Source organism: Ambystoma mexicanum, chromosome 1p, assembly GCF_040938575.1.
Source record: "Ambystoma mexicanum isolate Mex_15411 chromosome 1p, UKY_AmexF1_1, whole genome shotgun sequence".
Lineage (NCBI taxonomy): Eukaryota > Metazoa > Chordata > Amphibia > Caudata > Ambystomatidae > Ambystoma > Ambystoma mexicanum.
This window is the reverse complement of record NC_090921.1, coordinates 164,556,215-164,583,531: the sequence shown is the minus strand read 5'-3', so window position 1 is coordinate 164,583,531 and position 27,317 is coordinate 164,556,215. Positions and strand designations below refer to the sequence as shown.

The following is a 27,317-nucleotide window of genomic DNA, read 5'->3' as shown; positions in this document are numbered from 1 at the left end:
AATAAGCAGCGCAGGACCTTTTATCATAGCTTTTGTGTAAAATAATACTAAAGCAAGACTATACAATGCTGTGATCGGCTCAATGTCCAGATGAAAAGGTAAGTAGTGAGCAGAGGGTAAACAATGGCCCCATTCTTGTCCACAGAGCCCAGGAGTCCCCAGCGTCCACGCACCGAAAGATGGAGCTCCTGCAGCCCAGTGTGGAATCGATTGGAGCTTTTGCACCCACGATTAGTTGCGCTTTTAACGTAGCGTGCAACCGTAACCTCACCAACGGATACCGTAATGGGTCATATGCGTAACTTTCAAAACAGGTAGTACATTCAGTGCCTGTAGCCTTCGCGCTCCAATCAAACAGCAAGAAACAATAAAACTCAATGAACGGTAGTCACTAAGCGAGTACCTGGTAAGAAGTGTTAGCCTTATAGATAGCAGCTTACAAAACTCATAGGCAGTCACAGCAGTCCCGCTTGGCTCTGGCGTTGTTAATACAGCCAGCATCTCGCACATACCAGCGTGCATAAGCGAGTAGAAGGGAAACTGCTAGTAATCAAGGTAGAAGTGCTGGTTTCACAATACAATGATTAAGGAAGCCTAAGGGACTAGTATTAACGGCACCACAAGATATAAACTCTGAGCTTCTATGCCCACAGACCGCAAAACAGCACTTCCTGTGTGCGCGCATGTACGTTGTGCTTATGGTCGGTGATGCAGTCTAGTGGGCGGGGCCTCAACCTAAGTAACAAAACAGTAAAAACAATGCATCAAAAATCCATTCTAAAAGGAGGTGAGGGAGTCCAAATTAGTCTGGTATCACCATGGAGTCCATGTGTAAAGAAACCCACCATAAGTCAATACAAAGCACTCTGCAGTTTTCCACACGACAACAGCCGAGGCAACAATCGGGAGTCTGCCAGCACATAACAGCTCTTCCTGTGCACTTCTAGGTGCACAGGAATAATGGCATGATTACATGTTTCTTAATGCTGAGAATCTACTGAGCTGTTGTGCGCTTTATAGAAGTCTGATAACCAATCCGTCAACGGTTGAGGAGCAGTTTCACAGACTTGATCCTAAAGGGACCTGGTCTCTGTATCAAGGAGTAATGAGGTCTGATTATATCGCAATGACTGTGTGGACTATGCAGGGCCCAGCAAAGGCAAAACAAATGATCCACAAGTAGATTGTTCTCTAAATTAAGATATGCTATGTGTTGGCTGTCTAGGCTGTATCTGAAGGCTTTCAGGCCCATTCGCCTAAAGGTCAGGCTGCTATGTCTGCCCTTCAGATTGTGGTTCACATGCTCAACTTCTGCCAAGCAACGACTTGAGCATCCCTGATATCCCTTCAAGCATACCTGATGTGGTGTGTCTTTTGTGTGCTTCACTAAACCGTGTTGGTATGGCTGTTGAAGTTTTTGAAAGATTAGCAAAGTATGGGTGGAATGTATCTATTAGTTTTGGGTAAGATTTTAACTTTAGAGCTAAATCTACCTCACTTGTGAGAACCCATGAACCTTTTGCTGGACTGGTAGATTATTTGTCCCTATACCTCAGTGAGTGGGAATCTTTTTCCACAATCCATTTACTCTTTGTATGGGTGTACTTTTAAGACTATCCAGAGTGTCCTTTTTAATTTTATTCCTTTAAACAACTTTTGATATATACCTTTTTATTGTTAGAGGGTTGCCCTTTGGGCTCCCATTTTACTTTTTCTAGCTAATAACTACAGTTCCCAAGGGTAGAAAGGATATTTCTATCCCTTCTACATCTACTGTTTGGTGAAAACCAGCACAACCTGCTCCACCTTATGTGAGTGCTGGGGACATGCGATGTATCCCCTTTCTCTCTAGCACTTTAACAATTCTGTTACAGGGACAAGCTTACCTTTAATGGCTGGTGGCAGTGAACCTTTTTACAAATTCGATGCACTTTTACCGCAGGCTGTTTGCGGTAAAGGTACCCAAGGGTGCCCATTTTATCAAAACGCCGTCTTCTTTTTTCACCATTTTAGTGATCCTTGTCCTTTCTTTTTCCTTCCCCTGACCTCCAGGGTGGGGAAATCCTTTGTGTCAATTTTATCTTCAGCAGGAGATCTCGATCAAGCTCGCCCAGCCTCCAGAGTGTCTGTTCACTCAGGAAGCGAGGGAGGAGTCCAAAACTTTGAAGCCCTTTTTCTTCCAGCCTGCCTGCGAGAGTCTAGTTCAAACTGGAAGGCTGCCAACCCCCATTCCCCCAAGTTTAAATGTTGCACGTCTGTTTGATTGGCTGGGTTCCTGCTCAAAAGTCAGATCCTAGAAGCTGAAAGGGTAGTCGACCACTGGACCTGAATCCAAAGAGGAAGGTGCAGAAAGCATGACTCAGCTGCATCCACCGCAAAGGAACTCTAGCCTCGAGTCCTTCACAAGGACAAGGTAGTCCTTCGAACTAATCCGGCTTTTCTGCCAAAGGTAGTGACCAAATTCCATTTGAATCAATCGATCTCCCTACCGGTCTTTTTTCCGAACCCCGCCTCTGAGGCGGAGAGGGTTCTACACTGTCTTGATGTCCGAAGAGCTCTTAAGTTCTACCTGGATAGGACTTCCGAGCTTAGAAGTTCTCAACTTTTTGTGACTTTCGGCAACCCTCAAGGCAAGCAGGCGTCTAAGGCAACTATTTCTAGGTGGATTGCCGCCTGCATCATGGAGTCTTTCACTGTCTAAAAGCTGAAACATCCTGAAGGTATTCATGCACACCTGGTGCGGGGCAAGGCAGCTGTGGTTGCTTTTCAGAAGTATGTTCCCTGGGAGTCCATCGCTAGGGCAGCTACTTGGGCCTCTCCATCTGCTTTCTGTAAGCATTACTGCCTCGATATGGGTTCTAGAGCTGATGCTCAGTTTGGTCAGGCTGTGCTGAAGAACCTTTTTCAGTAAGGGGTATTTCCATCCACCCATAGTTCCTGTAAGGAGTGCTTGGGAATCTCCCACAAGTATGGAGGAAAGGGGACGGGACGTAGGAGTATTACCAGGTTACTGACCGTAGTGACCACCTTACTCCTAGTCCATAGTCCCCTTTCCTCCATACGCCCGCCATCCCCTCTAATAAGGTTCCTCTGTATTGGTAATGGGTCTCTGACCTGGCAAAGAAAAGGACTGAGGGGCGATGTGCGAGGCGGAGCCAAGGTGGGCAGGGTTACGGCCGCGTGCTGGGCCCCGCGCAGGAAAGAGAGGAAGGACAAATTTTGAGAAAAATTTGGATGCTTTTTACAAAGTGCTCCGGTCCCATCCCACAGGACGTAGAGATGTCCCACAAGTATGGAGGAAAGGGGACTATGGACTAGGAGTAAGGTGGTCACTACGGTGAGTAACCGGGTAAAAACCGCTCAGAAACTGCCAAGTCTTTATTCATCTTGACAAAGACCATGCCCAAAACGTACACCCAGTCACAGCAGCGCCTGGACAAGGGGCGTACATATTTAGGGTTTTGCGGCTTCCAAGAGCGGAGGTCCAGGCAGCCTGACCGTTCACCAACTCAACATCGGCGCAAACAACAAAAAGGGGTCGGGGAGTAAGGGCTTTTTCCAGTCCCCCTCTTCCGGCAATAGTCTCAGAGGAAAAGAAGGCATGATTCGCCCCTCCGGGTCCACGTGTCTCCAGTAGGGGGCAGGCTTGCTCTCCGTGCCCATTTCTGGCTCCAGAATTTCGCGGGCCCCTGGATCCTCTCTCTAGTCTCCACGGGGTACCGCCTCTTCTCCCTCCTCCCCTCCACTCCCATAGTTTGGGACAGCAACTCTTTTGGCGGAGATCCAGTCGCTCGTCCAGAGCCAGGCAGTGGAGGAAGTCCCAACCTCCCAGCGATGCATGGGCTTTTACTCCAGGATTGTCCCCATTCAGAAGAACCAGGCGGGCCGGAGATTTGTGCATGACCTTTCCACCCTCAACCACTCCCTACCTCTACAAAAATTCAAGATGGTTACGCTAGCTTTGATAGTGGTGACATTGTGCAAGGGAGACTGGAGGTGCTCCATGGATCTGAAGCACGTGTACCTACACATCCCGATCTGGCAGCCTCATCATTTTTTCTACGATTCAGGATCATGGGCTACTATTTCCAATACAAGGTGCTTCCTTTCGGCCTCAACTCGGCCCTCAGGGTCTTTACCAGGCTGATGAACACTGTGGCGGCCCTCCTCAGGTCGCAGGGCCACCACATCTACCCGTACCTCGACGACTTGCTCGTCTGGGCAACCTCACCGGAAGCAGTGCACCATACTTCCCACGCTCTTATGAACACACTGCACGAGCTGGGTTTTTCACTCAACCTAAAGAAGTCGCAACTGCAGCCCACGCAGAGACTGACCTTGTGTCTCATTTGGGACACGTGCTCTGAGAGAGTCTTTCCCTCGGTCGACAAGAGGACAGGATCACGGCCCTCAAGAGGGCCACTGTGCACTTCCTAAGCAGCGAAGTGACCTTGGCCTGGTGGTACCAACACCTAAATCCCATGGCAGCAGTCACGAGACTCGGGATGAGGAGGATACAACTGCACTTTGCAGCCTCTTGGAACCCGGAGCAGGGCTGTCAGTCAGAGATGATCAGCCTTCCTCCATCACTTCACCTGGACCAGGGATTGCAACCTTCGGCTGGGCAAGCCTTTCCAGCAACCTATTCCGCAGGTCACCATCACCACGGACTCCTCTCTCGAGGGTTGGGGGGGGGGCACCCTGTACAACCGCTGCATCCATGGCACCTGGACCCGGCAGGAGTACCACATCAATTGGCTGGAACTGAAGGCGATCTGGCTGGTGCTCAGAGCCTGCCTTCCGGTTATCATGGGCAAGGTTGTCCTCATTCAGACAGACAACTCGACCAGCATGTTCTATGTCAACAAGCAGGGAGGTACCAGATACCTCCCACCACGCACACTTTGCGCAGGCTCACAGTCAGCATGTGGGAATGGGCCCTGGAGAACATCTACCTCACGGCTGTCCACCTACCAGGGGAATCCAACCTGGAGGCAAACAGGCTCCGCAGATTGGGGGCAGACAACTACGAGTGGCAGTTGAACGACCTAGTACTGCAGGAAATCTTCTACAAATGTGGACACCTCATGGGACAAAAGGAAATGCCAACTGTTCGCTTCCTGGCAGGGTCAGGGACCTGGCTCCATGGGCGATGCATTCCAGATTCAGTGAGACGGAATAACAACATATGCCTTCCCGCCCACTCCACTGATACACAGGGTGATATGCAAGATCAAGGAATCTAGCCACCTACTGATTATTCTAATAGCACCGCCTCTCGGAGAGGCTACCCATTCACCGCCCTATGTGCCCAGCACATCTTCTGGCTCAGCAGGGGGGCAGGGTCATCCACTCCACAGAAACTAGCCCTCAGTGTGGTTCCTGAACAGGTAACGCTAGGTCACCTCAGCCTCTCCCAGGCTAGAGATCATACAGGAGGCGAGGAGCAAGTCTAACAGGCCCCAGTATAAGAGCAAGTGGACCAGGTTCTGCCACCAGCATGTTCTACATCAACAAGCAGGGAGGCACCAGATCCCCTCCTCTGGCAATCAGCATGTGGGATGGGCCCTGGAAAACGACATCTACCTCACGGCAGTCCACCTCCCAACGGAAGCCAACCTGGAGGGGGACAGGCTCATCAGGTTGGGAGCGGACAATTACTAGTGGCAGCTAAACAACCTCGTCATTCAGGAGATCTTCAACAGGTGGGGTCATCCCCAGGTGGATCTCTTTGCCAGCTGGCACAACAAGAAGTACCCTCAGTTCGCCTCCTGGCATGGACAGGGCCCGGCTCCCTGGGTGCTCCTTTCAGCTTCAGTGGAGCGGCATGAAGGCTTATGTTTTCCCACCTACTCTGCTGATTCACAGAGTGATTTGCAAGATCGAGGAGTCTCGCCAACTCAAAATCATTCTAATAGCTCCATGGTGGCCGGCCAAGCCATGGTTTTCGGATCTGCTCAGCCTCTCTGAGGTGCCTCCGATTCACCTCCCGACGGGCCCAGGACATCTTCTGGCGCAACAGGGGGGTGGGGGTCATCCACCCCGCCCCATAGAAACTAGCCCTCACAGCATGGTCAGCCTCTCACAGGCTGATCTGGAAATCGCGCTAAAAAAGGTAGCAGGCGCTCCTCTCCAGAAAGAATCTGGTATGATAACCTGTTCTGAAATGAGTTTGCAGCACACGCTTTTTGCTAACTGTACCTTTCACAGATGGGAAATATCCATGTGCATATCAGTCTTTGTCCCGCCCACATTGGCAGTCCAGGACCGAAATGCTATGGCAATTCCTCTCTGAATAAGAGTACCAACAGCAACCCCATACACGTGTTTCAGCCTTGTTGGTTCTCATCAGTGAGGTGGAGCCTCTCTGAGCACAGTGAGCAGGGAGTCCACGTCTGGTTGCCCCCAGGTAATGTAGGATGGCCAACCCCAAGTTCCTTGCAAATATTTCAAAAAGGTAGCAAGCAATGAGTAATCCTAAATTAATACTGGTGTCATTAGGCAATGTTAAATCTTGTGGACGCGTCAATGAGGACTGAGGTGTGGCGGCGGAGTTACCGCAGCGCATGCTCCCTGGGCCGCACCCCCGCGCGCCTCTAAATTTAAAGTGGAAGAAGGTTTTTTCTGTTGAAAAGGTTTGTCTCCCATCCCTTGGAAGGGACACCCATGCAGTATGTAGGAAAGGGGACTACGGAGGACTAAGAGTACGCTAGTCACTACGGTGAGTAAATTACAATTTATAATACATCTGGTTGTGTTTCTATTGAATTCTGGGTATACTACAGATTCTTTATACCTTCTGCAGCCCTCTCTTCCCTCCTAAAATGAGCCTGGCTGCTCTGTCTACGCTGCCATATACTCAGGTGCTACAGTCTTATACTAAGAGTGGAGTCTTCTACAGCCTCTGTTGAATGGTTTTACTAAGCCCTTAGTTGGACTTATGAGAAAGTGCCCTGCACTGCTTTGTATTCCTGTTTTACAAAAAGCGAATCTAGGTTGGTGTACTTTTTAACATTGTGCATCTCTGTCTACGCTGCGTTATATTCCTTTCTAACAAAAGTTGATTCCTTCACCCCACCTATTGCTCTGCATTTGTATTGTGCCCTCCATAATCTACTAGGCCGCCTGTGAGTAAGGGACAGCACAATGCATTACAAATCCACCCTGCCCCCTTTCTTTCCCTTTTTCTCATCTCTCCTCTGCCACTGAGATGGCACTCTCCATCTCTCCAATCTTTTGTAACTGATGCGCTATCGCCTACCCTCCCTCTCTCAAGATCTGGAAGACAAAAGCACAAAAAAGACATCCTGGGTGCAAATCCTGGCCTTCCCATTGCAGACACCTAAGTCAGTACATCCTCCAGAAAAATCTTCACCGATATACTCTTCTCTGTCCCCTCTCCAGACCTATGAACTTCTCATCTCTACTCTTTCTCATCCTCTCCCATTAATGGTGGCACCACGTGGGAAGTCCTCTTGGCGGGCTTCTTCCTCACGCTACATAATTGTCTACCACATTGGCACTATCCTGGTTCAGCGTCCTCAGGCTAACCTCCCTCTCTTTGATCGCATCCTGCCATCCCTCTTTTAACTTCCTTCTCCTGCCTCTTCCCCCTATGTCCTCCTTTGTTCCCCCCCTACCTCTGACTGCTGTACCACGCTCCTGTATTCCACCTCAGAAAACCTTCAAAGGCAGAAATCGCCTCCACCTGGTGACCATTCACGCCCGCTCAGCCAACAAACACTGCTGACATCTGCCTCCTTCTTAAAGACACAGACCTTGACATTCTTGCTCTTACTGAGACCTGGTTTAATGTCATCTCAGTCACTGCTTTTGACTCCCTCCTACCTGATGGCTCTAAGATTATTTCCAAGCCGTGACCTCATTGTGCTGGCGATGGGGTTGCCTTAATCTTCCCTGAGGGGGTTCCTTCTTCCATCTTACCCACTAAGCTCTGCTTCTCCTTTGAGATCCTTGTATGCAAATTGGTTATCTCTCCCTCCTCTACCCTTGCTACCATTTACCAGCCTCCAGGCGCTACCTCCCTGTTCCTCTCTGAATGGGCTGATTTCTGCTCCTCTTTCCTCTAACCTGCTACTCCTGGATGACCTTAACATCCAATTGGAATCCCCTGGCACATCTACTCTTTCATTGACCTTTGCACCCATCTATCCCTCTTCGTTCTCCCTTCTGGTCCAACCCACTCTGGATGCCATGACCCACTCCGACTGACCTCTCTCTCTCCTAGTCACCCCTCTCTTGGTCTGACCACTCTCTTCCCACCTGGGTCCCTATAGCTCTGACAACTCCTCCAAAAAGCCCTGCCAACCTTGCTCACAAACATCAGTTTGATGAAACGAGGGTCAGTTGCTGCCTTCACTTACACCTTTATCCCCCCTTGCCTTCCCAACTCAGACTCTCTCAGCAACTTCCCTTGTCCATCATCAACACCCTTGAGATTCTTGCCCCAGTGTTAGACAAGATTGTGTGCAGTACCCTTTGGGTACACTACAGCAACCTTGACCTCCTGGCAATAAGAACCCAACCTTTGGTATAAGTCTGTAGTACACAGGTTTGTAGTGTGGCTGAGCAGCCAGGCTTATCTCAAGAGGAGTCAGTGTGAGCAGTAGGGTTGTAACACAGTTTCACAGTGACAGTTATTCAAATAAACAATTACACTCAAGGTTTCTTGATTAAACCATTATTAATTTAACAGTCCAGTTATATAAGCCTTCTTCAGAAGGCAGCAAAACATGTAACAATGATAGTATACTTCAAAAGGCACTCTTAGTTTCTCTAACTCAGATGATACCCATTGGGAATGGCACACAGACACTTCCTACACCCTCAGTTGACTTAAATAGCTAGGAAACTGTGGACTTTAGTTTACTTTGTTTATTTATAAAGCGAGTCCGAACCCTCAGGTAGCTAGGCTCATAGTCATGTGCACAGCAGCGTTACACAAACATCTTAATACGCCAGTCAGAGCATACATTAGTCCAAGCTCTGAGTAGTTACATACAAGAATAGAATATACAGGGTACAAGATATTTACAGTGGAGAGTGAGGACCGGGTTACAGGGTGGTCCTAATCGGATATAGACAGGGTGAGCATTACTACATGGTGGCGAGCGGCGACTGGCCGATCGTGACATTGAGAGATTAGATGTTTAGGCTAGTAGCCATGATTTCACCATGGCTCTGAATGGCCAGAATGCGGCTTCCGATCTAACTGCAAGAGGGAGGGTATTCCAGCACTGTGCTGCAAGCACTGGGAAACTGGAACCTCCTGCTGTTTTCATTGATTTATCATAAGTACATTTAGAGCAATACTGAGTTTGGTGCGAAAGTTAGATATGGGAATAAAACAAAGGTTGACAATACATAAACAGGTAAGTACTTTTTAAACCTTCCAATGTCGAGTAAATGTAACCCTTTCCTCAGGGAAAGGTAAAGGCACAGAGTCCGAGGCAAGAAGAGTCTCCCAATGAGCCAGGACAGCCAATGTTAGTTTAACAATTCTAGGGGAGCTGAAGATCGTCTTTGCAGGTAAGTAAAAGTCTTGCACAAAGTTTTTAGAAATGTTTGTAGAAATAAGATTCACTTGAAGGGCCACAAGTTGGGAAGCTTGTGAGGGGCAAAGCTGTAAGCAACTCTGCAAGGGCAACCAAGACTGGTCTCAACTGAGAGCAAGTTAGGCTACACAACAAGAGGTAAGTTCTCTTAGACTTTACAGTACCTTTGGTTAGAAGAAATGGTTCCAGCTGGCTTCTGTTCCTGTACAGCTCTGTAGATCCTTTTGTTCCTGGGCCTCAGTCGTGGGGACAAGAGGGAGGACGTCTGGGGACTCCTGCACTGCAATGGGAAGTTCAGCGGCAGCAATGGGCAAACTTCGATTCAGCGGCACTTAAGTGTTTCCGCTCCTCGCGTCTGACTGCAAATGGCAACACCGCGGTTCTCGGATACCACTTCAGACTTTCCTTGCATCTGGGGTCCAGCACTCTGTTTAGGTGGCTCAGGATTGGTCAGTCCTGCTTCAGGGAAGTCAAGGGGATCTTCCTGGCGCTCGGGTCTGACTTAAAAAAACGATCTACTCGATTTGGTGTTCCTATCCCTGGCACTTCAGTTCCAGCAGCAGCGGAAGTACAACCAGCTCCGATAGGTTGTCCAAACAAGTTCACTTTGGAGTTGATTGGTCCCACCAACTCATGGGGAGAAGTCGTCCTTGCATGGCTTCTCTAGTCGAAACAAATTCAGATCTTGAGCACAGCAGCAGGGCTTCACCGGGCAATCCAACGGTCCAGGAGTTACAGCAGGCGTTTCTTCCAAGTTCTTCTTCGGATTCCTTCGTCCAGTGGTCGACTCTGCCTTCCAAGCCAAAAGCCTCACCTTTTATGCAGGTTTATCCCATTAATTCCAGCCTAGCTGTCAATCACACAGTAGGGTGGCTGTCCTTGCCGGACCGCCCAATCGCCTTTGGGTGCATTCCTGTAACCAAGGGTATTAAGCACAGGTAGTTTTGGGCACCTCTCTCACTTCCTGCCCTTGCCAGACATACTGGAGCCAGAGGCGGGCTTCACTTGTGAATCCCGCCAGAAAACAAAACGAGCAAAGGGACCAAATCTGGTTTGGCTCACAGAGTAAATCTTGAAGGACCGTTCTGACCAGAAATGGCGAAAAAAGACCGGGCCATTTTGAAAAATGGGCAACCATGGGTGCCTTACTGCAGCGGCAAACACAGCCCGCGGTAAAAACACACACAATGGTAGTAAAAAGTAAACCACTGCCACCAGCCATTAATTGTCGAAAGGGTAACATATAAAAATCTTGCATGAGAAACTAGATAAAGGAGATACTAAGTAACCCCTCCAGCACCCTATGGTAAGATGGTGTGTGCTGGGTCTAGAAAGTTACAAAATGAAAGTAAAGTCAATTTCACTTCACTGCTCTTGGAAACCGTAGTTTTACCAAGAGAAGGTATTTAAACCTTTGGGAAATCTAAGCGACTTCCCTGTGTCACTGCACTGAAGGTGCTGCCTGTAACGATGCAAAGATGATACCTATGGAGTTTGTCAGACTCCAAAGTCAAAAAGAAACATAGCGTCCAAATCACAGAAAAAATACATGATTGGGGAAAAGGTCTTTCTCTCCAGTACTTTTAATTTCAAACCTGACTTCCAGCCAAAGAGCTGGTGTTCTCGAAGGTAGAAGGGAATTAGCACATTTCTGAGAATTCTCCCCAACACCCTAACGCCCAGTCATGAAACGAACGTGCAGAGCTGTAGAACGGAAGTAACAGACCTCAGGCTCTTCCTTTGACAAACTGGCCTGCTGCCTGCTCCAAAGGTAATACAGACTCTATCCATGCCAAGAATAGGGCCCATATTCAGTGTCAGGTATCTGGCACCGCCAACAACACAGCTGAGCTTTTCAAAACCTGCAGGGAACTTGCCAAACCTTCTGCAGTTTCCTCCTCCCCTATTCCTTCTCAGACCCTCTGCAACACACTTTCCACTCACTTAAACACCAAATCTCAGGACAGCCTCGTCACCCCCTTGCTTCCTTTGGCTACTCACCCTTCTCCTTCCTCCTCCTTCGCCCTTGTCTCACTGTAAGAAGTCACCAGAGTTGTCCGCTCCATGAAAGTCTCTTCCAAACAGTTTCTCCTTGCTCTTCCAGAACCATCAAAAACATTATAAACTCTTTCGCCCCTGCACTCGATCTCTGTAACCACTCCTTTGCTTTGGGTTCTTTCCCTTCCTCCCTCAAGCATTCCCTTGTGTACCGCCCCATCTCTAGCACCCCCTTCCTGGGAAAACTGTTGGTGAAGTTGGCCCTGTCCCAACTCAACTCTCGCACTGAACTTGTTGGCGGTCTCCACGACCATCAATCTGGATTCAGAACACCCGTGAAGATCTGCTCGCATTCCTGGATTCCAGCTGTCCTCCTCTTTCTTGACCTCTCTGCATTTGACACGGTCAACCACTCCATCCTCATACAAAGGCTCCATGACACCCTTGGTATCTTGGAGCAGGCACTGCTGACCTCCTTCCTAACTGACCGATCCTCCCAAGTCATCCTGGGCTCCTTCTCCTGCTTCCTTTTCCACCTGTAGTGTCCCCCTGGACAGTATTCTCTTGCCTTGTCTCTTTAACATCTACCTTACTCAGCTGGTACTCTTCATCTCCTCCTTCTCCCCCAACTTCCAGTGTTATGCTGACGACACACAACTCTTCGAACTCCCGGCTGACCCTCTTGCACTTTGCATCATCGCTGACTGCCTTTCTGCCATCTAGGCCTGGTGCACTTCCAATGATCTCTGCCTCAATGCCAGCAAAATGGAGATCCTTCCCATTGGGACCCCTTCACTCTGGCCTTCTTCCATTGGCTCGCCCCCTGTTCCCTTTTCTGAAGCCAGAAACCGGAGTCATCTTCAACTCCACTCTCTCCTTCCTCCCTCACACTCGGGACGTTGCCAAGACGTCCCACTTTCAGCTCTTCCTTCTCAAAGGAATTCTACCTTTTCTCCTCTTGCCCCAGAAGCTCAATGTTACCCGAGCCCTGGTTCTCTCTAGGCTTGACTATTGCAATAGCCGCCTGAATCTACCTTTGTCTACTCTGCGACCCCTCCAGCTAATCCAGAATAGGGCAGCAAGACTTATCCTTGGCCTCCAGCCCAGGGACTGCATTTTTCCTACCCTAAAGTCTTCACTGGCTCCCGGTTTCATCACAGATAACCTTAAAATCCCTATGTTTCATCCACAAGGCTGTCTGGGGCCGGGGACCACACTATCCTCAACTCTTACTAAATATTCCCCCCTCTAGACCTCTGGACTCCTTTGGCAGCAACTCCTTGTGTGTAAAGCAAAAAAATAGAGGACAGGAGTTAGATAGCTTTCACCAGTTGGCTCCCTTCTTCGGAACAGCCTCCCCCTTCGTCTTGAGCAGGGCTTTCTTAAATTCCAGAAGATCCTCAAGTTCTTCCTCTTTTCCTCCTCCTTCCCTCCCTCTATCCTCTGCTAATCTTCCAGTTGCTTGTTTGGTGTTAAGGGCCCTTATGCATCCTTAGGGCCCTGACCTCCCACACCAAATCACACCAGCTTCTGTCTATCCTCAGCACTTGCCCCGGCTCACCCTTCACCCCTGGAGGAATGCACTTGCCTTACATTGCACTTCACCTGTTATTCACCCATGAGCACCCCAGCACCTATCCCATTCCCTCTCCCTTCTGCACTTGCACGTTCTGAATACTCACAAGGCATAGTAGGTTTGTCCTCCCCCACTGTATTTAATATTTTCTATGTATTTTAATTGTTCCTTATCCCTTGTCCCCTCCCTGCTGACCTGTGGGTGCTTTGAAACAGTATTTCTGATGTTTGTTAATCTGCTTAGAATCACATGCTGTGCATAGGTCCGACATCCAGTGGTCACTGCGGAGTATTGCATTTTGTTTTTCGTAGTCGAAAAGGGGACGTCGACAAGGCGTGTCTGAAACACTATCCCTATAGTGACGTGCGTTGTACCCACAATCCCTCACGCGTCGAGGTCCCTCAGATTGTTTTTTTCCGCCCAGCTTCTGGTCGCCTTCACGCGGAGCTCCTCGAGAGACATTGCAACTCCTCGACCTTTGGTCGTTTTTTCTCTAATATTAATAATCCCTCCCTCGACGCAGTTGTAAGCTGTTCTCCGCCGAAAAGAATCTTCGACGGAGGGTCGAGCGGAAGAAATCCTTCGGCGCTGCCGAACACGTGGCCTGGCCTCGCAGGCCATATACAGTAGGGAGAGTGGGGTCGTGGGACATCTCTGGGTCTTTTCTGAGAATGCCTTTCCCTTTCCCCTTCCTTTCCCTTGGGGTGTTTATCGCGATTTATTGCCTCGGCTATGGAGAGGACACCGTTTAGGTTTTGCCCACTTTGTAAAGGCAAATTCACTTGGAAGGACAAGCACTCACGGTGTAACCGCTGCTTGCCCCTCGATCACAAGGAGGAAGGGTGCGCGGCTTGTCGGCTTCTTAAGCCTAAAACTCTAAAAGACCGAAGGGTTAAAAGGTGGGCGGCCTACGCGATGTCGAAGGCCGAAGGTTCACCCGCCGCTGCTACCACCGACAGTGACGAGGAACGCGATAACACGACCTCCGCTACGGAAGTCGAAACCCCCTCTAAGGAGCGCTTACGCGCTTCGTCATCTGTCCCCGGCCCCGACGGGCTCGTCTCACGCCCTGCTTATGGGGATGAACACCCCGGCGACACAGACGCACACAAAGATCCACATAAACACACAACCCACGGCTCTTCTTCGACGAAGTCGAAAAGACCTTCGGCGCCCAAGGAGACGCAGGTTCCACCGGCGGCCTCCTCGGACCGTTCGGGTTCGAAGCCCCTCTCGCAGCCGCGACCTGCGACTGGGCTTTCGGCAAACAAGGGCGCTGCCACCAAACCATCGGCCGGTGCGCATCAACAGAAAGCGCAGACCGCCGTAGAGCGTTCGATACCCATAGCGTCGAAAACTCAAGCTTCCGCCGACAAACGAGTCGCCGACAAGCGAGTCGACGATAGCTTAGCAAGGATCGCTGTAGCCGACGCCCAAAAGCGTACGCCGAAGATTTCGTCGAGCGTTACGCATAAGTTAAAGGATACGCCGAAAAAGCCCGAAGGGAAGCAGGGACTACCCCCTTCAGTCAGGGAGTCTCCCGACACACCTGAAGGTTTTTCGGAGGGCGACGGGACACTTTCCTCGACGCTTTGGGAGAGGTCGAGCCATTTCGAGTTAGATAACCCTATGTTTCCCCCGCCAGACCGCTCTGGGGTACCCCATGAAACAATGGAAAGACTCCACCTCTGTATGGAGAGGATGGAAAGGTTCATGAGCACCCAGGCCTCTCAAACTCACAAGAGGACCAGAGAAGGGCCTCAGGAGGACCCCAGGGCCAAAAATCCGAGGCTAGTCGACCCCCAGCAGGACACAGCCTCAGACTTCCAAGATGTATATGACCTCACTGGGGAGGAACAATACTTCGAGGAAGAAGATGATTTCATGGACAATGAAGAACAGAACCAGGAGGAATGTCTGGAAGACAGAACAGACATTATAGAAGAAGGCTTCGGGGTTAACCCAGAAGAGGGACCTTCACACCCCTGGCAATCACCATCAGTGTATTCCGACACTGATGTCCTAAACCTAACTCCTCCGGACAATTCTCCAGTTAGGAACACGTCTCCAATTGACGATCAGCCCACGTTCAATGCACTGTTGCGCAGAGCAGCAGCGCATTTCGAACTCGACACCGGGGAACTCTCTCCAGAATTAGACTTTGTAGAAAGAGTGATTAAAGAAAAACCCCCGGTCAGCCAGACCATTCCACTCCTCGCTTCAGTGAAGAGAAGGATCATACCTTCGCTGTCCACTCCCGCAATGATCAGAGGGGTCAATCCACGGATTGAAAAACTTTTCACCCCTTCACCCTCAGACCCCCTCTACATTAGGGGACATTCCATTCCGGATTCCCTAGTGGTATCTAATACTAGAAAGAGGGCAGGGGTACCACTTTCCACCAGTGAGGCACCCCCTGACAAGGAGGGCAAGAGGCTATATGCCCTTGCAAAAAGAGTTACTTCCTCGGCTGCCTTCTCAGCAAGAATTGCCAACAACAATTCCTTGCTTGCAAGCTACGCAGACGTGCAGTGGGCCAAACTGCGAAAAGACGCCGAGGAAGCACCGGAGCCTTTACGTACGCGCCTACTGTCAACTATTGGCGAAGGAACCCAAGTGAACCAGAGCATTGTTAAAAACTCTCTGGACGCGGCAGAAACAGCAGGACGTTCCTTGGTACAAGGAATACTCCTAAAGCGCCATGTATGGCTGCGCAACTCAGGCTTTAAACCAGAGACACAGGCGTCTTTGATAAATAAACCTGTCGAGGACGCTAACCTCTTCGGAAAAGCGGTAGATGAAGCCCTAGAGATGGCTAAAAAAGAGTTCGACACTATCAAGACTCTTGACCAAATCTCTAAGCCCACTACCAGGCGCGGCTATGGAAACAAACGCTTTTTTCGTGGCCAACGCCAACACCAACAACAAAATCAACATCAGCAATACCCTGCCACCAATTTCCAAACCAATAGTGGGCAGTACAGCCAAAGAGGCCAACGCCGGGGCAAAGGGAGGGGTCGGGGATCCACCCCCAGAGGCTCCCAAGCCCCCAACAACTCCAAGTGACGCGAAGATTCGCGTCCCCTCCCATGCAACACCGGTCGGGGGCCGGATAACATCCTTTCTTCCTGCATGGGAGGAGATAACTTCAGACCGTTGGGTACTTTCCACCGTAGCCCACGGATACTGTATCGAATTCAACAGTTCCCCATCCTACAGACCCCCGAGGGGACGTCGCATGACACCGGAACATCTTGCCATCCTTCTCCAAGAAGTACTACAACTGCTGGAAAAAGGAGCCATAGAGGTCGTGCCTCTATCTCGGGTAACGGAAGGTATTTATTTAGTATACTTCCTTGTACCCAAAAAGGATCTAACCATGCGCCCTGTATTAGATCTGCGCCCAGCGAACAAGTTTATCAAACCCCAAAAGTTTCGTATGGTAACCTTACAGGAAGTAATCCCACTGCTTTCTCAGGGAGATTACATGACAACATTGGACATGAAAGATGCATACTTTCATATTTTAATGTTGCCAGCGCACAGAAAATACCTCAGGTTCATGATAGAGGGCAAACACTACCAGTTCAAAGTGCTACCCTTCGGCATAGCATCAGCACCAAGGGTATTCACGAAGGTGCTGGCAGTGGCAGCGGCCCACCTGCGCAGGTTGTCCATCCCAGTTTACCCTTACCTCGACGACTGGCTCATAACAGGGGATTCTTACGAAACATGCTTCTCCAATACCCAAAAGACAGTAGACCTTTTGTTCCAGTTGGGCTTCTCCATCAACGAAAAGAAGTCCAGTTTAGACCCCAGTCAAATCAAGCAATTCCTAGGGGCTCTAATTCAAACAAAGGACGGCCTCGTCTTCCCCTCCAAAGAGAGGGTCCAAAACATGCTGTTTCAGATCCCTCAATATGTAACCGGTCGAGAGGTGACGGTACGCAAAGCAATGCGCTTGCTAGGAATGATGGCGTCGTGTATTTATTTGGTACCTCACGCGCGCCTGCGCCCAATGCAAGAGTGGCTCAACAGCCAGTGGTGTCAGGCCAGCGGACTATGGGAGGATCTAGTGGTGGTCTCGCAGGCCTTAGTTCTCTCGCTACGGTGGTGGACAAAGGAAAACATGGAAAAAGGGAAACCCTTTGCCACACCCGCGGCGGAAGCCACTCTAACCACAGACGCATCCCTCACAGGATGGGGGGGCGCACCTATCCCATCAGACTGCTCACGGAGTGTGGACTCCGAACGTAGCATCCAAACACATAAATCTACTGGAGCTACTAGCTGTGTTCAAGGCGCTAAGAGCCTTCCAGGAACACCTACAAGGCAAAACAGTAATGGTCCTTACAGACAGCACCACAGCCATGTACTACATCAACAAGCAAGGGGGCACCCACTCTCCAGGCCTGTCCAAGCTGGCCCAAAATATATGGAAGTGGGCTCTCAAACAGGACATGTTCCTACTATCACTACATGTACCCGGGGAACTCAATCTGCTAGCAGACAGTCTCAGCAGAGATTTCCCCCTGCCCAAAGAGTACGAATGGCGCCTGCACGAAGACATCGTCTTCGACGTCTTCACACAATGGGGATTCCCAGAAATAGACCTGTTCGCAACCCTGGAAAACTCACAATGCCTAAGTTACGCCTCCAGGTACCCCCAGAACCAATCCAAGGGGAACGGTCTGTCGATGCAATGGTCAGGGAAATTTGTTTACGCTTTTCCCCCGACTCCCCTTCTCAACAAAGTGGTGCACAAGATGCACCAGGAACAAGTGACCATGATACTAGTGGCCCCAATGTGGGCACGACAACCATGGTTCGCTCACTTGATGGAGATGTCTCTATCCCCCCCAGTAAAACTCCCCTGCCCGTACAACATGCTGTCTCAGGACAAAGGCAGGACTCTGCATCCATGCCCCCAGAACATGAACTTAGCAGCTTGGCTCCTGAGATCATAGAGTTCGGACATCTACAACTCCCGCAAAGATGCATGGACATCCTCAGGGAAGCCCGAAAACCGAACACTCGCCACTGCTATTCTAGCAAGTGGAAAAGATTTGTCATCTGGTGCAGGAGTAAAAGCATCAACCCTATTGACTGCTCTCCCACACATGTGGTCCTATACCTGACCCACCTATTGGATTCAGGTCTAGTATTTAACTCCATTAAAGTCCACCTAGCTGCACTTTCTGCATACACCACTTCCCAACTCAAAGTGTCGTGGTGGAGGATCCCTGTTATAAAGGCCTTCATGGAGGGAGTAAAGAGAATACACCCCCCGATAGCTGACCCAGCTCCCGGATGGGACCTTAATGTGGTACTTACCAGACTCATGGGCTCTCCATTCGAACCCATGCACAAAGCATCTCTTAAACACCTCACGCTTAAGACTGCTTTTTTAATAGCTATCACCTCCATCAGGAGAGTAAGTGAACTTCAGGCTCTTTCTATTCTAGACCCCTTCGTTACAGTTCACAAAGATAAAGTGGTTCTACGCACTCACCCTAGGTTTGCTCCGAAATTTATTTCTAAATTCCACGTAAACCAATCTATAGAACTACTAACGTTCTTTCAAAATCCTTCCAATTTGGGAGAAAGGACTCTGCACACACTAGATGTACGCAGAGCGGTCATGTTCTACATGGAAAGAACCAGACCACTGAGGAAGACTAATCAGTTCTTCGTCTCGGTGGCAGCAGGAAGAGAAGGAGATGCAGTTTCAAAATCCACTATTTCTAGATGGATTGTTCAATGCATCACTCTCTGCTATACTCTTGCTAAGAGAGAACTGCCCTTTAGGCCAAGAGCACACTCTACTCGAGGCACGGGGGCATCCATAGCATTCATTGCAAATGTTCCCCTTGAGTCCATCTGCAAAGCGGCTACCTGGAGTTCTGTGCACACCTTTACAAAACACTACTGTCTAGATACACACTCTAGATCTGACTCCCAGGTGGGACAGGCAGTATTACGACACCTTTTCTCTACTGTTCCTTCTCATAACCCACCGCCAACTCCGGGTACTGCTCGCTAGTCTATGCACAGCATGTGATTCTAAGCAGATTAACAAACATCAGAAGAGAATGCATTACTTACCGTAAAAGCATTTCTGATGGTTGTATCTGCTTAGATTCACATGCGCCCGCCCTTCCTCCCCGCTCGGATGGAAGGAACATAGACTTCCTTTATATATCTCTCTCTTTTCTGTACTCACTCACGTCTAGAAGGCTCCCTCAGGGCAGAAAAATACAAACAGAGGGACCTCGACGCGTGAGGGATTGTGGGTACAACGCACGTCACTATAGGGATAGTGTTTCAGACACGCCTTGTCGACGTCCCCTTTTCGACTACGAAAAACAAAATGCAATACTCCGCAGTGACCACTGGATGTCGGACCTATGCACAGCATGTGAATCTAAGCAGATACAACCATCAGAAATGCTTTTACGGTAAGTAATGCATTCTCTTACTTCCTGTATAAGCACCTAACAAGCGAACAATAATTAGACGAAAGTTACTTACTTTTGTGATCTTCTTTGAATGGATACGATAATTCCTCTCATAGATTCCTCATCAACCAGCATGCCTTCCCCTCTAAGATTGCTCGTAAACAGGTAATAGTGCCCATGGCTCTCTATATGTACCACAAACACATTTCACACTAAGGGCACAAAAAACCCATAACTGTGTTTGTTGCAGAGCTGTACAGCGCTATCTGCTGGTTGTTGGAAAACATTTCTACACCAGACTGCGCCTGGAGACTATTTCAGAGATGAAGAATGTGTGGGAGTAAATTATCGTGTTCGTCATAGCAAAAGTTACCAAAGCTTAGTTATATAGTACTTTACCGCTTCACATTGCTTTGCTGCTTCCCATCTGTGCCTGATCTCTATGAATATCATATGTTATCTGTTGCTAAAAAAAGCCATTATATAGCCTTGATTGAAGACGGGCAGTGGTGCTATTGGGACAGGAGATTTTCAATAGCCTTCTAGAATGTTTGCCTTTTAAACATTTGCGATTTGTGATAGGGATTTATAACTTGCCACAGACAAACTAAATTGCATCAACACAAGGAAGATAGAGGGTGCTCTGTATTCCACGCTGGAACATACCCACTAACAGCATTTCATTTTGAACCTCATACATTCCACTATAGCTTTTTAGGAAACATGTCCCGTTTCTTGCAAAGTGGCAAGCAGGAGCTCCATACGCCCTCTTTCAAAGCTTTCAATTCTATGTATTCAGTTTAGATTAAAAACCTTAGTGGGACAAGCACTTGTGAGAAATCATTGTCAGCCACAGCTTCAAAATCCCCTCCACCTTGATGGAAAAGAGTGGTTTTGAAATCCTCACTGCATGTTCTATTGGATTCACGCTGCAAAAGGAAATCTTACCAGTAACAACATTTTGCATGCTATGCACCTTCCCTGCAACACCTTAAATGCTAACACATCCTCCTATCCAAGCAGTACAGCAGGAACATCTATAATGATTTGTTTTGCGCATTGTGTGCTTTGTCGATGCCCCAGTCGTTTAAGACACGCCCATGGATGGTATAAACTTGGATGAAAAGAATTACTTTTTTTCCAGTTCAACGAGTAGATTGCAGAATTATTAACGCTGTGAATGTAGAACGGATATGTAGCTCCAAATTTAAGGTTTCTAGTTATTTTTTTGCTTGTCTTTTAACCATTTAGAAGGTTTTTACAAGTGTCTTGTTGTCTTTGTGATTTTGGTTTTTCTGTTGGTCACCTCACCACTTATGTGAGGAGAGGTCACGGTGCCAGATGTGGTTTGGGCTGTTGATGACTTGTATGTGGTCTCGAACTGCTGCCGGGGTATTGATTTTCTTTAAGGCTGCGTCCAGAAATTTGGCAGATGCCATGGACCATCTTGAGGATTCTCCAGATATTAACCGACACCAAATCGTTGTTTCGTCTACTACCAGTGGATAGGATATAAGTGGTGAGATGTAAGCTCCTCTTTCCTTGGTCAGTTGAGGGCAGATCGTAAGGAGGTGCCTTATTGTTTCTGGTTGCTCTTGGTTGGTACAAAGGCGGCAGAGGCTAGAGGTTGCCAGTCGTCTAATGGTTTGGACTTCCCTGGTGTGAAGTTTCTAGTTATTAGAGCTTTGATGGATGAAAATGAATGTCATTCATCCAAAGTGTTTCACGAATTTGTTTATAAATGTGATATTATGCCTTAATAAAGTGATTCTACTTAACAAGACAGTTGCATATACGCTGTAATAAATGGGCATTAAAATTGAGCTAATGACCCTTTTCTTTGCAGGATATTCTCTACACAGCTCGACTGGTGGCGAGATGGAGACGGTTGAGGACTACTGAGACTCTGTCATAGGAATCCATTGACTGCCTTTGTCATTCAGTCTTTGCTGAAGAATGCCCCCTCCCCCCCCGATGCTGTTAGTAGCAACTTATCCTGCTCTTCCCACCCACTACAGAGTGGGAAGCGACTGGTGATAGAGATGAGGGAGGGGGGCTGGAAGGGGCCTCCGAGGGAATTTCTTTTCAGGAAAATTGAAAGAACGGTCTCCCCTCCACGCACTTCCTACGTACACAAAGCACCTTAAACTTCAAAGCACTTTACGAAAGACTTTTTAAGAGACGTATGACAGTTTGAAAAAAAAGAAAAAAAGAAAAAAATGGATTTTTTTCCAGAGGAATTTTTTTATGAAAAGCAAAAATGATCTTGAAAACACTGTTATTTTCAGAAACAAAAAAAACAAAAAAAAGTATGAACTGAATTATCAAAAGCTTAAGAAAACTTGAAGAGATGCACTTAACTGATACTACAACTGGATTTTGTGATGTGTCTGTGTGTGTATGCAGGTGTATGTATGTCTGTAAATATATATAGTGTGCACAGCATATTTTCTCTAGCTAAAGAGGCCATTTTGTTTTAAAACTATATTTTTTTTAAGTTGAAACAATGCATTTATATACTCACCAGCCAGTTTCTCATTAAGAGTTTTTTTTTAAAATTGCCATATTGTTTTTTTGGGTGGGGGAGAGTGGCAAGGTCGGACAGGGCTTTTATTGCCTCACACTACATTAGAGGGTGGATAGACATTTAAACCATGTTAAAGATAATGTCCTACTCAAGAACATCAACATGTATTTCCACCTTCTCCTTTCTTTGAAGTGGCACCTGGGTTGCTTCCAACCCAGGTTCCGTTTTCCGGTAGTATTTTCCCAATTCCTGGCACTTCATATTGCATTATGTTTTTTGACATTTTAATTTTTTTAAACTCTTGACTGTTCATGCTGCCGTTCTTCAGTTTCTCAGATATTTCATGGAAGAGGAACAAGGCCTTCAAGAAACAAAAATATTGCTGTTATGTTCCATTTGGTTGTAGGAGTCTCCATTGCGTTTATTTTTGTAAAATGAATGTCAGTACTCCTTTTGTTCCCCCCACCGCTTTCCCATTCCCAATGACCTTTCGTTTGGATTCCAATATGGCCTATTGGCCACAGTCTGATTGCAGAGCAGGTAGCATAAGCACGCGATTTATGTGTTTTGTTCAGTGGTTAAGGGGGGTGGGCAGAGTGCTCTGGGTGGTCTTTGACTGGGCCCCACCCCCTGAGCACTTTTTGGGACATACTGTGACTCTCTAAAAGCTTTTGAAGGAGCACAAACCATTGTTGAATGTATTGGGAGCCAAGCAGTGATGTGACCACCTGTGTGAAATCGCCCTTTGGCTTTTCTCAATTCTCAAGTAAGCGTCGGTCAATGGACTCTACATTGTCGTAACCCTAGGTGAGACTCACATTGTGATGTCAGTACTGTATGTCATCTTTGATCATATGAGAACCTGGATGGCGAAGTATGTGATAATCTTTCAACTATGAAATGTATATTAGTCCTTTTTTGTCGTCATTTGTAAATTTTACATATTGACATCTGTTTACAAAGACCCTTGCGTAAACCATAGTGTAAGCAATTTAAACACCACAGGGTACGTCAGATTTGCTTTTTGCAAGAGGTTGTCTGCACACTTTATCAGAAAATACTTTTCAGAGTTGATGGGCAGCATCCATTTTTTGTTTTATTTCTTCTTTCTTGGCCCAGTATCCCTTTTAGAGCAGTGGGTGGGTGGTTGAGTGGTTGTCAGGCTTGCACACTTTCCTCAGCTGAACTGGGTAATTAAAACGTGTTTTTTATTATTTTTTTTTTTTAAACATATGTGCAGAGGAGTGAACGTAAAGAACATGGTTTGGACAAGGTTACATGGATAGGTGCCAAAATACATCTATGAAAGAATCTTCACTAGTTTTGCCTGTTTTTGAAATCCTAGAATGTATCATTTTTGTCTCTTCAACAAAAGTATAAAACAAATACAGTGCTGCCAGTGCATGGTTACTGTAGAAGGATTTGCTCTACACCCAGCAAGGGGCAAGCGCCTATTTTTTTGGGCGGGGGTGAGGGGGGTTGGGGTTGGTGGTGGAGAATTGGGGAGACTGCAATATTAGTATTCCTGATGCTGCTTGGCTCTGCCTCCCTGTGACCTCTGTTAGTGCAGTTCCATGTTGACTGTCTGTGAGACGAGCCAAGTTAAGTGCATTTAAATCTGCCACCTTTACTGTCTAAATCTAGTTTCAAGCTTGACCAAACTTAGAGTGGGGATAAAGTGAATAGTAGGTATGATTTTAACATGTTTGTTACAGAGATGAAGTGGGTGATGTTGGTGGCACCCCCATATCTCACTTTCCATTTGCGTTTGATACTGTGATCTCATGTGATTGTTTCTTAAGCAGTGGACAAAGAATTGACTTAATGTACTATGTTGCCTTTCTATTCAACAGTTCTATGTCTTTGTGGTGTTTGTATGTTTGTATACAAGCATATACACACACTGACGGGAGGTGCTTATTTTTCCCAGGAAAACTGAGGGCAGAAAAGCACAGTTATTGGTAGTCTTCGCAGCCTGGTATTTCTTTGAGGGGCAGTGTTTGAGGGGGTGGTGAGCACCTTGATGTAATGCTCACACCTGTGCAGTAAGTATTAACTAATTATATGTATACTGAACTGGCATGGGAGAGGCAGTGGTTGATTTTCCAAACTACCTAATATTCTTTATTTTTATATACATATCTATATTTCCCTTACGCAAAACTGCGGAAACTAAATTGTAGCAGTCCTTTCCTAGAAATGTAACCAGTAATTTTTTTACTTAAATGTGCACAATAATTATGGCATATTCTCTGTACCCCTTAATTTGCTGGCCCTTCCACACAGCATCAATTTGCAGCAAGAATCTGGTAGAAAAAATATGCCATTGTAATTCTCTTGTAAAACACAACCCATGAAAATGTTGCTGCTCTCACCTACAACTACTCCTAATATGTCAGGCATTCTGTCAAATTACTCAGTGTTTCATTCATTTGGAGGCACTAATTGTGGGCCTGTTGAGTAAAGTTTGTTAGGCACTGTCATGCTTGGAGAGTAGCTTGCTCTAGATGTGGGAAGACTAGTGGTTCTTAGAGAGGTGATAAAGCCAATAGCAAGTCGCCTTGCATTTCAGGCTATGTTCTGAGTTCGACAAGACTAAGTTTTACTTCATCTTGCCAGCCAGTTCCTGGGTTCAACACTTCCATCCCTGATAGTCTTGGAGCGTGGACGTACATTTCTGAAGGGAAAGCGCTGCCAACTTTAGCAGCACTAGCTGATCCCATTTCAAATGGGATCTGTAACCTTAATGGACACTTTTCTTGTTGCAAGAATAGATGAGATTTGTCTCGCATCATATGCCAAAGTGACCAGATGCTCACCCGCCGTTCTGCCTTGGAGTTCTGGCATAAACCAGTAGTTGCCTTTTATCCCAAAGGATAACTTTCTTGCTCATTGCATCTCTGAATCGTTGCGAAGTCCCAGAGTAGGGGAATTTAGAATCTGTTGACGCCGAGACTGCCTGACTGTATGGCCTGCAATGCTTTGGTACGAGGGAGAGATTTTGAATTAACATGGTTTACTTGAGAGAGGTCCAGTTTATTCTAAAGGTGACTACATGCTGAGATAGAAGTTTGCCTTGATGTTTGCTAAAAAGTATGTGTTGATATTAAAGCTAGTCTCCTACAGTACATAAACAAGAGTTTATTGGGTGAGGAGTGTAGTGATTTTGTAACACTTATCTTCTTTCGATTCCTTCCTTCTTTAAATTCTGATAAACTTACCACTATGTGCTGTTTTGTTTATATTTAACACTTTTCGAAACGTTCCTTAGATATGTGCCATGTGCTCTACTAGAGCATGTGATTGAAGCCATTGTCCCACCCCAAATTTATTTTCTTTAAAGTACCCATTTCTTTGCAATGCTGTTAATTCACATTGAGGCCTTAGTTGTACATTTGTGGCTGTCGATGTCCGGGGTTAAGAAATGTAGTCACTAGTTATTGCAATTCAGATATTGGTAGGTGGATAATATGTGTATGGCTGCTCACACTGACGAGGAAATAGGTGCTTCTTTGAGTTAGGTACGTTTTAGAGCCGTTTATTTGAGAATAAGGCACCTGCGATTCAGATACCACCTCCACCCTATATTCATCCCCTTGGTTTACATCGCAGCTGAGTAATTGAATATCTGTGTGCGACTGTTCCCTGGCAAGGACAACTCTAGTTCTTTTTGCATCTGTTGTGGGTTAATGTTGGAATTGGGTTCTCTGAATGACAGCCACTGCACGCAGTAACCAGTGCTCTGATTCCCCTATTTGCACAGCACAGAATGATAGCTTTTCTTGTAGATCTGATAGAAATACTTATGTTCCCTTTGGTGCTTTGAGATGCATATGCGCGCATGTGTTTCGGGTGGTTGTAAGGTGTCCAATGTCTTGAGACCAACTCATCAGATCCTGCTTTTTCCCCAGCGTTTCGGCACCTGTGATGATACTGTTCCCATTGTACTGTGAATGAGGAATTAAAGTACCAGAATGCAAAGCAGGAATAGATGAGCTATTCACTCCCGTCTTGCATGTGTCATGGAGATCCTAGAGTTCCCTATACATATAGTTCTACTGAACCTTGATTCAGATGCTCTTCTCCCCACCCTCCCATTCCACCCCCGGCCCTCCCAGTCACACTTTCTAACATGTATACATATATCTGTATGTTTGTGTACTCGGAGAATGAGATGGGTTGTGCCTAAAGGGGGGTCTCTACTTCTTTAAGAAGCAGACTTTTGTGTTCTTGTAAAGAACTTTGAATTCTGGTCTTGTGGATGTTTCTCACCTTTTCGGCCTAGCCCACTTTCAGCTTGTGCTCTGTGTGAATGGTTGCTAAGCATTGCGCAGGCTCACCTCAACTCTTGGCATTAAAATGGGACCAGACATCAGCCCATGGTATTCATAGATAACAAATCAACAACGTATTTCCTTCTAATTAATGGGGGCTTCATATAAAAAAACATGGTCTAATGATGGTTGGCCAAAAACTTTAAGCTGGATGTTGCAACCAAATGCAGATAACTGCACATATGTCATTATTATGCTTATGAGTGTTGCAACAAACATTTTTAGAAAATAATTATTAAGCATGTATTCTTTGACGCCCATTAGTGGAACAGAGCACAGTTAGTTTTTTATGTGTTTTTTAAATAGGTGGTCACATGTAAAAGCTTTCTAGATTGCTTAGCAGTATGCAACATTGCTGGCATTTGGACTGTCTGCATTTGTGTGTAGCGCACACCAATCAACACTAAAAGCTGTTGAGAAAGTAAGTGCCTCCCTTGTCACAGCACGTTTGTTTCCAATTCTGTAATAGAAATTCTTAAAATGGATGCTGTGTTTAGTTGTTAAAAGATTGATTATTTCAAGGGGAATTCTATTTAAACTGTCTTTGTAAACCCCTCCCTACCCCTCCGACTCCCACCCCCTTTCAAAGGCACAATGAATGAATGATATAGTGGCTAGATGGCACATGGAGCGGATACTCATATGTCCTTAACCTCCCGGCGTCCAATTGTTATCTTCCACCGCCACTTTCAGCTAGTGCCAGTTTGCGAGATATGCCAGCTCAAGTCAAGTTAATGTACATTTTTTGTATTGTTTGAAACATCAGGAGTTTTCACCCCCTCCTGCCCCAACCCCCCTTTGCCTCCCCAATACATAAGAAAGTTCAGGTGCGTTTGGGTTGGGGGCCTT

General features: G+C 47.2%; 1 protein-coding gene across 4 annotated transcripts in view; it reads left to right on the top strand.

Moving 5' to 3' along the window:
* Window positions 1–25,717, top strand: part of GIGYF1 (GRB10 interacting GYF protein 1) — a 1,784,248-nt gene extending 1,758,531 nt beyond the window's left edge. For all 4 annotated transcript variants that reach the window (XM_069645982.1, XM_069645992.1, XM_069646001.1 and 1 more), the window contains one exon: window positions 21,454–25,717. In XM_069645982.1, the coding sequence (XP_069502083.1) occupies window positions 21,454–21,509 (56 nt within the window). In that variant the 3' untranslated portion in view covers window positions 21,510–25,717. The remainder of the gene's footprint in view (window positions 1–21,453) is intronic.
* Window positions 25,718–27,317: the final 1,600 nt, after the last annotated feature.